The sequence below is a fragment of the Trematomus bernacchii genome, unplaced genomic scaffold (assembly GCF_902827165.1).
Source record: "Trematomus bernacchii unplaced genomic scaffold, fTreBer1.1, whole genome shotgun sequence".
Lineage (NCBI taxonomy): Eukaryota > Metazoa > Chordata > Actinopteri > Perciformes > Nototheniidae > Trematomus > Trematomus bernacchii.
Window position 1 is genome coordinate 18,502,294 of NW_022987720.1, and position 14,801 is coordinate 18,517,094.

General features: G+C 38.1%; 1 protein-coding gene across 1 annotated transcript; it reads left to right on the top strand.

Moving 5' to 3' along the window:
* The first annotated feature begins 262 nt into the window (after window positions 1-262).
* Window positions 263-4,906, top strand: fscn2a (fascin actin-bundling protein 2a, retinal). The gene is made up of 5 exons (XM_034143136.1): window positions 263-1,085; window positions 3,558-3,714; window positions 3,802-3,923; window positions 4,023-4,190; window positions 4,701-4,906. Exons 1-5 carry the CDS (start codon window positions 263-265, stop codon window positions 4,904-4,906), a joined length of 1,476 nt encoding a protein of 491 aa, XP_033999027.1.
* The last annotated feature ends 9,895 nt before the right edge of the window (window positions 4,907-14,801 follow it).

Below are 14,801 nucleotides of genomic sequence, written 5' to 3' on the forward strand. Positions count from 1 at the left end.
GAGGTGGTGCGTCCTGCTGATTTTAATCCTAACTCATTAAGGAACAGGGAGCAAGTGCCTGTGCAAGCTCTCTGGGGAAAGAGAGAAAGTGACCGGAGAAGGAAGGAACACTAAACCATCCATCAGAGGAGATAAGTGGAACTAATTTACAGCTTGAGAGACATAAGACGGAATAGATCAAGCATTGTCTATTTCCGTTTCATGCCTGCTTTCCCTCATTACCCTTTCCCTTGTTTTTACTAAACTTCTTTACTGTTCAAGCATGCCCACAAACGGATTTAACAGGGCTCTGAAGCTGCAGTTCGGCCTTATCAACTATGACAGCCGCTACCTGACAGCCGAGGCCTTTGGCTTTAAGGTGAATGCCTCGGGCGTCAGCATGAAGAAGAAACAGATCTGGACCCTAGAACAGGATGAGAAAGACGGCCAGGTAGTTTTCCTCCGCAGCCACCTGGGACGCTATCTGGCTTCTGACAAAGATGGGAAGATCACATGTGGGGCAGAGAAGCCTGACCCTGACAGTCGCTTCCTTATTGTGCCTCAATCTGATGGCCGCTGGGCTCTGCAATCAGAGCCTTACCTGCGTTACTTTGGAGGCTCGGCTGACTACCTGTCCTGCTTTGCTCAAGCCATTGGGGAACAAGAGCTGTGGGCCGTCCATTTGGCTTTACACCCGCAGGCCAGCTTGCTCAGCGTGGCACGTAAGCGCTATGCCCATCTGTCTGCTTCAGATGGAGAGATCTCCGTGGACAGTAACATTCCTTGGGGAGTTCACTCCCTGGTCACCTTGGTATACCTCGATGGCAAGTACAGCCTGAAGACCTGTGACAGTCGTTTCCTCAGCAATGATGGCAAACTGGTGAAAGAGAACACCAATACTACAAGCTTTACACTGGAGCTGAAGTCCGGAAAGCTGGCCTTTAAGGACAGTGATGGGAAATATCTGACCCCAGTGGGCCCCACAGGGACGCTGCGGTCCGGCCGCTGCTCCAAGCCTGGAAAAGATGAGCTGTTTGATCTCGAAGAGAGTCATCCACAAGTAGTTTTTCAAGCTGCCAACAAAAGATTTGTCTCTGTCAAACAAGGTAATCAGTCCTAATGCAGTCTTGAGTTAAAAAGTACATGATCTAAAATTGAAAAGTTTCCTACATAAAATTGATTGGATTGTTACCCGAACAGCAGAATGATTTTTATTCTGGAAACTAAAAGGAAGTTAAAAGACAAGATATGATTGTTTGCAAGTTCCTTGTTTGAAAAAAGTTGATTTTTCCAAAAATAAGGCAAGGTGAAAGACCTAACAGATGGTATGGTAACAGATGGGCGTGAAAACAATATGGCAAATATGTAGGCTAGGCGTAGCTAGATGCTAAATTCAAGCTTGGGGAAGTAAGAAATTATCACATTTTAAAAGACTGATAGCTATTTCCCAATATATTTCTTTCAATAAGATTAATGTTTTTTCCACGTGTTATTCTTATTACGTTTAAATGTAGTAGTCACCTTTCCGGTACTGTTGATTTCATATCAGTGGTTCTCTTTGATTTAGTTTTCTATTCTGTCTCCTTTCAGTATTTAGTTTACCTGCATTTCTTTGCAAAGCTGCTGAAAAACTGAAACAGACTTCGCAAATTGTTAAATTTAGCAAATGTACGTATTGTTATGTTAGCTCATAGCCTAGCCTATATCCTTTTTAAAACACCTGAACAAATAGCACAGTAGAGTACATTCTAGAGACCTTGATAACCCAAGATCGCCTGGATTTGTATTATTTCTTTCTTACAGGCAAATTAGCAAGATTTACCCGCTAATGTAGGGAAGGTTTTACTTGTATTGTCTACACGCTGCATCCAGAAAGGTTGACAGCCGTACTGTGGACGTAATTGTGGTAATGGGCTTTGTCATTTCCACTGCGTGTCCATTGAAGATTAAGCAGCGTGCAAATGACTTCAGGGCAGGTCTGTGCCCCACGGGTGTCAATTACTATCATTGGACTTTAAGCCTTTTAAGCGGTTACTCGCTATTTACAATCATCCATCGAGTGTTGGTCTGAAAATTATTTAAATATGTGGGTAGTGGCTGCAGAAAAACAGAGCTACAGCCAGTACAGAGTTACAAGATATATGTTCAGCACAATGTGTTCTGCTCTGTCCTGTAAAACAATTCCAGCAAACAATGTGGGAGGACAGCGGAACAAATTGTGTTTCTGTTGCAAGTAGTTAAAGCTTTAAAATTCAATTACAATGAAGAGCCTTATTTAACTAGCTGTACAATGTTCATTCAATATGAGCGCATATCGGAGGAACAAGGTTCTCAAACAAACATAAGACTGCAGTCATCATTATGCTTATGAATGAATAAAATGCTGCATAAAGAAGGTGCCTTTCAGGGCAATATTTGTACAACCTTGCACTCTCTAGTCTCATAATATAGAATAAACAATTACATTTTGTATTGTAGTGTTTAGCTTGTGGCATACACGTTTTTAAAGGAACCGAGTACTGAAAGCTGCTTAGTGGGCCCTGCAGTGCAGATTTGCATTTCACCACTCCGGGAATTACAGCAAGCAAATGAACGAGGAAGGGTGGAGGGGTTACTGTGGGGGATTAGGGTTGTTACAGGCTTAAGAGAAAGGTTGAAGGATATTTCTGTGGCGTCTAATTTGAACTACAGCAGACACAGTTCAGTTGCGTCTGTGTATTCTCCACCACCTAACACACGCCACCAGACAGTGTTAATACATGTGGATTAAGTGTACAAAATTACACTGGCTGTAAATCAGGCCGCATGTTTAACAGAATGGAGCAATCATTTACTATCTGGAAAAATGTGCACAATTTTATGCAAAAATGTAATGCTACTCTGTTAGATTGAGCTTTTCTTTACTTTATTTTGGACGTCAAAAACACATCACGAGTTGATTAAATTAGATGTGCTTAATAGTTAACAGAGTGATGCATAAAAACATCCGCAGCTCACAGATAGCGACAGAGCAGGTTGTTGTTTAAAGTGATTCTCTCTTCAAAATGTATTTTTTTAGTATAAAACACACAATGATATGTTTGTTATGGTGGTGGAAAAAGGGCAAAACATTGCTACTATTATCCACGTCTCCCGCAAACCTTGCCAAAGCATCATGTATTGTACAGAACTTTCCGTTGGTGTAATCCATTAGAGTGGATTAATTTTAAGAATGATGCAACTAGACCTTGAATCAAGCAACCAACCTAATTTAGTAAGGAAACACACGGCAAGTCATTAATGTAAATATAAACGTAATCACAGCTTAAATATGTATTATTAATCTGCCAAATAAAATGATTTGTGACCTAGCATTCAATACATGCATCCTATATAAGGAGGCAGAAGCCTTGAATGAGTCATTGAAGGTAGCACCCTGTATAATAAGGCCAACAAAAGAGAAGTGCTTAAATAATACCATGTTGAGTACATGTCTCCTGAGAGAGCAAATTACATTCAAGAGGAGGCAACCATAAAGTCAATCATTTATATTGAACAAAAGGTATAATTATGGCTGTCTTTTCTTCCCTTATTACCAGGAGTGAGTATTTCCGCCAATCAGGACGTAGAAACAGACATGGAGACCTTCCAGATGGAGATTGATAAAGAGAGCAAAAAGTCTATGTTCCGGACCAATGGTGGATCTTACTGGACTCTCGTGACTCACGGAGAGATACAGTCCACTGCCACAGAAGTGTAAGTAGCTATTACAGATTTCAAAAGGTGAGCTCTCTTTAATGTTTTCAATTACTTCTCCCTTACGTCTTCATGCATTTTTCCCAGGGAGGTCAACACAATGTTTGACATAGAGTGGCGAGGACAGAGAGTGGCACTCAGAGCAAGTAATGGGAAGTATGTATGTACAAAGAAGAACGGTCAGCTCTCAGCAGTCAGCGATGCAGTCGGTAAGTCCTTTCAGCCAAGCCACTTGAGATTCGCTGCTGCAGGGTAAGCCTTGTAGATTAAATGCACACAAAGTGAACAGTAATTTTCCTGCATTGTAGGTGCTGATGAATTATTCCTGATGAAACTCATCAACCGCCCTATGTTGATCCTTCGTGGAGAGAATGGCTTTGTGTGTCACCACAAGAACTCCAACACTCTGAACGCAAATCGATCAGTCTATGACATTTTCTCATTGATTTTCAATGATGGCGCCTACCATGTAAAAAGTAAGTATTCTCATGATGTGCTTGACATACTATCTTTCAACATAACAACCATTCTGTTTTGATAGATATTCAGCATCTAGTAAATCAATTGTTAATTTAAAGGTCACCTATTATGGTAAAATCCACTTTTTCATGTATTTTATACATAAACATGTGTCCCCTCTGTATAAAGAGATTCTGAAAGTTTCAGGAAAAGAGATTCTCTCTCTTTTTGTCCTGATCAATTTATATAAAAACCTGTCTGAAAATGAGCTGATCAGATTTTGGCCACTTTATGATGTCATAACGATTTTTTGGCTTGTGTAACCATTAGCCAATCACCAACCAAGGTGACCCCCCCACACACCTTATCACCTTAATCTCTTCCTAGAGCTCCATTGTGTTCTTTTTAACCAAATATCTCTCAGAGGGGCGTTGGGAGACATGTTTTGTATATATCTGAAAACTATAATATATTGATGAAAAACAGCTAACAGCTAACCTATAATTCACCCATATGCCCTTCTGCAGGTGTGAATGGAAGGTTCTGGTACGTTTCTAGGAGTGGCCTAGTGTGCTCAGATGGAGAAAAACCAGAGGACTTTTTCCTTGAGTTCCTGGAACATGGACGCGTTGCCATTAAGAGCTCTGATGGCAAGTACCTCCGTGGAGACCAGGGAGGTACACTTATGGGTGATGGTACAACTGTTGATGTATCTTCTCTTTGGGAGTATTGATCCTTTTCAATCAGGGCCCTTAAAGAGGGAGCATAAAGGTGGGGTGCAGGACCTGCTTTTATCAGCTCAAATGGAACAGACTGAGAGGGTAACATGTTTTCTGTTTCCTGTTTTTTTACTAGCTGCCAGGTGCCCGATCCAATGTTTTTTGTTGTTATTTTTTAACACTAAGGGCGATATGCGTGTTATTTTTTGTGAATGTTAAATGCCAACATCAAACAACACATACTGGTTAAAACATGTAATTTCACAAATCCAGAACAAAAAGCAGCTGTATCAATTCTTCAGGCTTTTTGTTTAGTATACATAGGTACACTGACAACCAATTGTCTTTGAGGGCAGACACAATGAGCAGTCACTGAACAAAGATATGTGTAAGGGTTGCTGCCTCTGCTTGTTGCTGCCTTTAATGCAATTTTCAGTTTAGGCTATTCAGGAAGCTTGGCCATAAAAGGCAAAGAAGGCCCGATTAGTAATTCTGCTGAATTAACCTGGTAAAAAAACACAAAATTCCACCAAAAGCTGGAAAAACCTTTGACGATTTCTCCATCTACACAATGTAGGATCAATGTGGCTGCATTGTTAGGTGTGCTGTTTTTACAGGGATACTCATTTATATTTGTTTAGACCTTAGTCAAATATTTGTATTAGTATCTTTCTTCTGTAATTCCTGTCAACAATCCCACTGCGTTTTTTCACTGTTTTTAAGTTATTTCAATATTTTAAAATGTTTTATTAGAAATATGTGGGCATTTTGAGCAATGCTAATGTACCACTGTCTTCAAAACAACAAATGGCTGGTGCCAATGGTGTTTTGATTCATCTAAATGGACGGCTGTTTTAGAGAAAAATATGAAGAAAATGAAGTGTAATGGAGCAAATAGCATCACAAAGCATCACTTCAAACACTGAAATATGTTTGTGTGTAACACAGAGATACAGAGAGTTGAGCTTTTCAGGATTAGAGGATATCAGTAGAATTTCCATATAACCACACCGGAGAAAAGCAAAAAACCAAAGGGGGAGCACATTTAAACTATACATCATTTTTAATGTACCAGGTATGAACACAGAAAGTGCTTCTCTGATGTTCTGCCTAGGGGCCTTAAACTATACTGCACTCTACATCCCTTTATACACTGTTCTGTGTTCAGAGTTGGTTTAGATAAGATTATAAAATGTTATGGAATAGAAAAATGCAAAGGTTTCTTACTGGAATAAATAAGGCCTTTACAGCTCTGACATAATGCTATAATACAATCTAATGTGTTTGAATGTGTGTCCAAACAATGATTGTTTGTTTTCTGTCAGTTTGACCACACGGTGTACAATCTGAATATGTACACAATTCATCCTGTAGATTTCTGACAGTTATTCCCAGAAAGAAATACTATTTGCAATAGTTCAAGTATAATGTCTAAATCAATATTATAACCCCTAACCTCTGTGCAATTTGCAAACATTAGAGAGACATTTTTAGAAAGCAGGGCTTAAAAGGCTTGGTCACCCATGCAACCTGCAACAGCTTCCCTTCAGACATATTTTAGAATGTATTTAAAAACATATATATACAGTAGAAATGTATTGTTGAACTATCTTTGTTTTCTGATATGATTTTTGAAAATGATGATGACAATAAAAACTTCACAATATCCTTGTTGACTTTGGGACAACAGTTGTATGCCAGACTAAGAGAAGGAACCATGTCTCCTGCGTTCTGCATGTCAAATGACCTTGAGCAAGACACTGCAAATGATCTGTTTGGACAAGGTTATCTGCCAATTTATTCAATATAATGTCCATTATGCGAGTAAGAAATTAAAGTACTATAAATTCAGTCTGGTGCTTTCATGTTTCAGCTCAAGTACAATAGAGCAGAAATGACTCAAAAGGCCTTTTATATATATGGCATTTTTACTTTTTATAGTAGGAACAGTTCATGGTAATTGGATTGTACATATACCATTCTACTTTTACGGACAAAGCACAAGCTGTCCGCCCGCTGTCACGCACGCTCCCGCACACAGGAGGCGATAATAATGATGAAAAAACTGCTTGTTTATTATTGATTTATTTTATATTATTATTATTATTATTATTATTATTATTATTATTAGTAACAGTATTAATAACTAGAGAATGCAATTCCTGAAGAAATTGCTAGTGGGAATGCTTTATGCTGACGCTGAATTGCTATGCTGAAATGTAATGTGTAAGAAGAAAGTGAAGAATTTAGATTGAAATGATACATGAACACTGGGGGCTTGAATGTGTGATAAGAGAAGAAAATAAAGTAAAAAGGCTTGGAAAAGCAGCAGAATATTTGAACTGCAAACTATTGAACTAACTTGATGGCAATGATCTGTCGCCGTGGCAACGGAATTTGATGGCACTCCATAATACGCTTAGATATGTTGATGGCTGCATCGTTACCAAAACTGTTTAGTTTTGGGCTGTGTTTTATGGCGAGGGATGCGTTTCCATGGCAACAGCCTATGGTGAGATCTCAGATTTGGCGTAGAGCTGTTGAGGCATGGACCGGTGATATACAAGCGAAGTTTGGGGGACGAACGGACCGTGTCCATTGGAGTTACAGCGACATCGTGTTTTATGGAGAGGGATGCGTTTCCATGGAAACCCCATAATTGACGTAGAGCTGTTGAGGGCAGGACCATTAACCATTATCTGAAGTCTGCTGCTCTGAGCATGTCAGTTGGAGTTATGACATCATCGTGTTCCATGACACAGGTGTTTATATTTGAGCTAACGACGTGTCTAGAGATCAAAGGTTTCCATGGTGATGTGCAGTAATCAGTGAGAGGAGAGCATTTTCATTGTTCTGAATGAGAGATAAACCTCTTACATGTGAACGTTTTGTTGAAGAACCGTAACAGATATCGGTGAAATTTAAAAGCGTGAAGCATGTCAAGGAACTTGAGCATCTGAAGTGGACTTTTTGTGTACTTTCGGGTTAATAATGCTGCCTTTTTGGCAGATTAACTAAAGGTGTGCGGCTGCTGTGGTGGGGAAAGATGAGGCTGAACTTACAATGGGGTTTAATGGAGACATGTAGAAAGTTTTTGTCACTTCATGCCCTCAAGAGGCATTTTGTTTCTTAATTATTTTTAATTTTTCAAGCTACGAGATGTTTTCCTACGTTTCTCATGAAGAATTATGTCTCAGGAATGTAGGGTTTGGGAATTATGGCAGGTTTAAAAGAAAATATGAAGGCAAAATTAAATCTGTCCTCCACTCTAGCTGTGACATCACACACTCTAAAATCTGAAGAAGGCCTCTTTACCAAGGTCTGAACAATGTTTAATATCTCTAAAAGTACGAATCAGATTTAAAAGTTGTGTTACACGAATAATGTCAGAAAGATGTGTAACATTTTAAAGTTGGAATGAGGTTTCTGAGTGAAAGTATGAAGGAGCAGTTAGCAGTTGAAGTTGCATGAAGATTGTTCAAGTCTGAAGAGTTTCTCCATCGACTTCCATGTTATAAATTTGATGAATTATGAGATGTATCTCTGGAATTATAAAAGTCGTGAATAAGAAAAGTAATAGCCATCGATTCCCGACCGAGCTGAACGTTTTGATGTTTGAACGTAGTTTCTGCGATGTGGAATGTGGGAGAAGAAGAGGTGCAAAATAACCCGGTGGAATAATAAAGAATTTTGTGCGTAGCATAACAAGTAGTTGGAATGCTGTATCAGCAATGAGGACGAAAGCAACAACAAAGGGCTTAGGGCTCAATCATTTAACATGAATTATCATTCACAAAATATAGCATAAGTCCTTCCCTATAGAGAAAGGACACAGTGAGAAAGGCAGTAGGCTATACATACACTGGTGAGGAAATAATGACTACACAATCTAGGTGTGCTGGCTACAAGTTCCTGGTAAAGTGCTTGCTGGCACATTAATGGAACTTAAGTATCAATTATGGTTTTCCATTGAAAGTATATGAAATGTCAGTGTGCCCAAATATGTTCCCATTCACTACACTGGGTGGCAGTGTGCACCTCTACTAGTTCACTCTCTGTTAAAGTAATGTCTGTGACAAGTGCCGGGAAAGGAGCATATCCTGATGCAATCACCATAAGCACCACACCTGTTAGCAATCCAGCACACTGCACCCCGTCACCTGAAAGCTGTAATTACACTGTCCACAACTCCAGAGTTTAAATTGGAACTGGCATCAGCTGTCATTTGCAGTACACAACAATAACAGTATTTGACTTACTGCGAAGAGAACTGGACAGGATTTCACAGTAACGTGTTTGCCTTCTCCAATGGTTTAATAATGTTTATCTCTTTGTATATACAGTCTATGGTTTATCCACAACAAAGTATTGTATTTCCTTTTTTTCAGAATTTCAAATGACTCTTTTACAAACACAAACACACACTCCATTTTCAACACCAGAACATTTCACATTGACACTTGGCCTCCTCTTGTTTAATTCTATAATTGCTCTAGCAAATGTGTTCTTTGAGCATCACAGCCCCATAATTGCTCTGCTCACTAGCCCAGATCATTACTCACTGAACTGAAGGAGTTTTATCAGATTAACTTAATAAACTGGACGGACTCTGCTTTTGGCCAGGCTTTTCAACTGTGCAAAGTCTGCACTGAGAGTGGGCGCACCAACGTTTTAAGTTAAAGAAAAACGTTTGAAATGCAGACAACCAAGTAAAATCCATCTTAGCTGTGTTCCCCTTCTTTCTGTCAGTATTTAAACCAGACAACTGTGAAAACAAGTTCATTTTTTGTGAAAATGAATGGCTAGAGGTCAATATGTATAACTGCCACTCTTTGTTTGTTTTGCACTGTGTGTTGTACTGCAACACTGGCAAGTTCTGCCTGCAGCCAGTGTTGTTCTGGACAAACAATACTAAAATTGGGTTATTTGTGCTTGCATCAGGTCAAACATGAGACAGAAATCCAATTACGATTTCTTTAGGATAAAAGGCAAGTGATTGTTATACAAAGATGGAGTAGATCCCCTAAGGTTGATCAAATCAGGATAAAATCTCGTTTAAATGAAGTTCAGACAACTCCTTGGATCAGCCTTTACATTCCAGTAGGACAAATAAATACACAAAATGTCAATGTATACACAAGAATCAGTGTAGATTCACTGGTGGATGGCTTTTGAATAAAGGTTCTCTTCAGATGAAGAGGGCAAGCTCACAATTGCAGATCTTTTCATTAAGATTTTTATATAAAATAGGAAAAAAACAAATAAATCCAATAAAAAGAGATGAGTACTACTTGTCAAAAGCAGTGGTACAATTCTGATCCATTAAAAAAAGGTGTCCCACCTGTTGAGTGTAGTCAATAGTCATACAATGCTGCATTGATCTGGAGTAACTGGGTCATAGGAAATTGGCAACTGTTAAAAGAAATTGACTTCTCAATAAAAAAGTGAATTTCCTTAAAATATAATTGTACAAAATAGACGGATTAAAATTCAATAAAAAGAGGTGTGTTTCATGTTCACTATATAGTTATATTATCTGGTATGCAATGGAGGTCCATGGGTCAAATTACATGGAAGATATTGAAACATTTTAAAGAGCACAAATTAGCAATTACAATACAATGCTGCATTGATTTTGAGTTGCTGGCCATATGACATGGAAGCCATTGAAAGAAAGAGATTTTTCAAAAAGGAATTTCATAACAATAGTATGGATTTGCAGAGACAAATGAAAGTTGTCTTTCAGACTGTTCATGCTGTAATGAGGCCACCATGTTGAATAGTTAGCCTATTTGTTTGATAAGGCCAGAATATATTGGGGAAATGGAGATGAGTCTACTTTGTCCTAAAGACATGCATGTGCCACCGGTTTACCTTTGAGTACTCAATGCTAGAATGGAAATATATTGTAAAGATATTGTTGTCATACAAAGATAACCCAAAGAAGTAGTGTGAGGCATACGATTGCAATAATCACCAGGACATATTATTCTGAAGCATTCTTATCATCCAACTGCACAACATTCAACATAATTTAATCAACAAAAGTCTGACTAGTTTTAAACCAAACTTTCCCTTCAGATGTCAATAACTGCATCTTTTGATTCCAACCTGAACCTTGCTATGAATATTCAAATCAATAACTCAAAAATAGGTAGCGATGTGTAGGGACACTGACAATGCAATGCTAGTTAAATTAGGTTTAACACTAAGAGAAATCTAAAACTAAAGTGTCCACAAAAATACAGCACACATTCAATGTTGGGCTGAAATAAACCAATTGCCACTTTTAATTAGAATCCAAAAAACAGCAATACAAATTCTACAAACACCTTAAAGCCAATGAGCCCAGCTCCAACCCTTTCAAAGCTGTACATGAGACTCAGCTAATCGACAGAGCTCAGACCTCACACAAGAGGACCAACCAAAGGAGGAGGATATCAAACAATGGAGATTTATCACAGACCAGATAAGAACAGGGCTGATTATCTGAGAACAGCGAGCAACTGAGAAAGATTCAAACGACAACAACCTCGCCCCTTGAGACTGGTGGACTCAGACAAACGTGGCAAGCCAGTTGCCAAAGTCAGTTCTGCCAACAATGAAAAAAACAAACGAAAAATTGGTTTCCTGGAGAAAGAACTGGGTCTATAATCAGAAATAAGTAGAGGTTCACTTTGAACTTTTCCTACCTTTCGGCACTCTGTTGGTTCCTCCTGCAGCTCTTGCATCTTCAGTCTGCCATCCCCAGGTTAACTTTAATGTGGCTGAGTCAATCCCTTTTCTTTCACTCTTTAATACACCTGCAAAAACACATGAATGAGGACAAACATAATAAATTAATCCCACAAGCAAAAACATGTCCACCTCTGTTCAAACACACTGCAAATGTGCATTTGTTAAATGTGTATGACCCCTATACAGTGTGTGCTGATGAATGACTTGAATTGTAGAAAGGTGGTGCAAAAATGTCAATAAAATGAAATAAAAATCTAACTGGCTGCTGTGACATTTCTTGTTCATCTTCCAAACAATAATCATAATCTGGCAGAAGCGGTAAACTATCATCAAATAAAAAAACATGGCGGAGGTTTTCAGCCTGCAACATAACAAACACAGAGGTCAGTTATGTACTGTAGGTGAAAATACTCATTTGGGCTTCAAAAGACAGCATATTTGTGCCTCCGCAACTCAACACATCATAGTACATCTTTGCTGATTCTCACCCAAAATGGAATTTGAAGTATGCTGATGAAAGAATGTTTTAATGGTTTACAGCAGCAGTGGACATACAAGCCTATGGTCCATCTTTGTAATGGTTCTCTAATAGGTATTTTCATTGGAAATTAAATTAGTACATTTGTAAAACAGTGTCATTGAAATGTTTATGACACATCGTCACAAGACATAATCTGTTCAGTGTAGCCACGCTCCGATAGTTTTCTAATACAGTATTACTGGACTTGTATTTTTGTAGGATAACTAGTTTTCAATTGAAAGTGTGCAGTCTGTCTTTTTTGCTACCAACTTAATAAAACAATATTCCAAAGTTATCACATTTACCTGAGCCAGATATAAGAATGTACCTCTATGCTTTTTATATTATGTGTTTATAATTATTATTTGTTCAGACTCCCTTTATTTATGTTTATTTTTTCATTTATTTTCTTTGTTCTGTTTCATTTTGTTGTCCCAGTTTTATCTTTTCATATGTATGGCACATTATGTACTGTACATTTTGTGTACTGCCCTTTGCATAAAAAAAAAAGGTACAATTAAATTGTGTTTCTGAGAAATCCATTTCTGGTGGTTAATTATAATCCGGATATGATGTTTGAATTCAATTCATGTCATTAAGGAAAATAAAGGGGGTTTTGTTTTGTCATGCAGTTTTTGTACTTTAGATTAAGCATTCCCTTACATACACTTTCAAAGATCCATCCTGTAACACAACTGTCAGCAATACTCTGTAAAGACTCATTATCATTATGGATTCTCCCAAAGATATATTCTGCATAATGACATGATTAGTTGTCTCTCACATGTGTTTGTCTGCGTGCTCTGAACTAAACCAAGGTATTACATGAATTATATTTCAATGCACTGATTGTGTAAAGCAATGTGCCCTTCTCTTTTTAATAAATGTAAAAGCAGATGCATTTGTGGAATCTGAAAGGCAATTCAACTATGAATAGCCTGCTCACAAAAGTTGTATTAAATTATAAAAGTGCATTGGTCCAGAAAAACACTTCCATTTCCTATCCACTGACTGACAGTTCCATCTTTCCCTTTCCTTGATGTTTAGGGAAATACATTAAATATATATTTTTTATTGTATTATTTTGTATTATTATATTATTCTGTATGGACAAAAGTAAGATTATATCCCATCTCTATCCACTGAGCACATGGCTGGCCAAGCTTTACAAGTGTGTTCGCATTTGTAAACAGGTTTTGGAAAAGACATTGGAAAGTCATACTTTATTTATGATGCGTAGTACACAACATTAAGAATTTAAGAGGACTGGGCAGCGAATTTTGTCAAATGATAATGTGTAGATTTACTTTATGGGCATGTATGCTAGAGGGTTGCTTTAAACTAGCCGCACATCCACTTCCAATTGCATCACAGTGCTAATACTTTAAACACAGCAAGGATAACTACATTTCAAATATTTCATCCTGCTGCGTCCGGTTGCACACACAAGCTTTTCAGATTGTAAGGGTGCTGGAAATAATCGATACAGCATAGTATTGCGATACTTTGCGTGGCGATATTGTATCGATACACAGACGCCAAGTATCGATATTTTATTATATAAACTACTCATATTGCAAATCCAAATTTCAGGTTTTTGGTAACAATTTATTTTTCAATTCACTAAATGGTGCTGAGCTTTTTCTTGTGCGGTCATGGCCATGGGTAAAGAAAGTGGGATCGGCAGGAAGTTAATCAAAACAAAGATGTAAATATATAGCAATATATTGTATCGCAATACTTAGCATATCGTAGAATCGCAATACTATCGTATCGTGGCTTAAGTATCGCGATAGTATCGTATCGTGGGGAGCCTGGTGATTCCCATCCCTATCAAATTGAATGACATTATATAAAGCTCACTTAAATTACCATATGTTCAGGGATGACTTTAAACTAGGGTTCAAATAATTAACCAACACAATGACACTACTTGGATTAAGTGATACAAGTTATGGCCATTTCCAAGACAATCTGCAGACATTGCAGCTTGTTCCTATTACACCTCTCCAGCTGTAGTAGAAAGGTTTTTTACATTGCAGTTTAAAAAAAAAACATTACACCTGTGCACTGCGAGTTCAGTTCAAACATCCGCTTGCTTCAATTAAACAAGAAGAATAATTACACCTCAAAGTGTGAAACCTCACTGAACATGATCAATTAAAAGGGTTAGCTGTTGAAATCTACTCTTCTTTTGTGTGCCTTTTACATCACAGTTTTAAATCAAATACCATCAATATATTACTGCAATTGAAAACATTGTCAATACATCATTTTCTAGCGGAGAGGAAGAGGAAACCCTGAAGCAGTCTGCAAGAGAACAGGGCAAGATTTATTATTCAGGAAGAGGACACCATAAAACTTTAAGCCATAAACCTACACAGGAAAGGCTTCAAAATATCCTGGAGTAAGTCAGAGTCCAGTCCAATGAGAATTGGTTGCCTTGTTGTAGGTCCCCATTCAACTTGACAGAGCATGGGCAGTTTTACCAAAAATACTGTGGGTTCAATGGATAGTTTAAAATGTGCCAGGCAGATGGACCTATCCACACGGTGCCTCTACGGTATATTAACTTAGAGCTGAATGCTAAATGTTTTGAACTCAGCTGTACTATCAGTGCGTTTGCATTTTGATATTAAGATTATTATTTG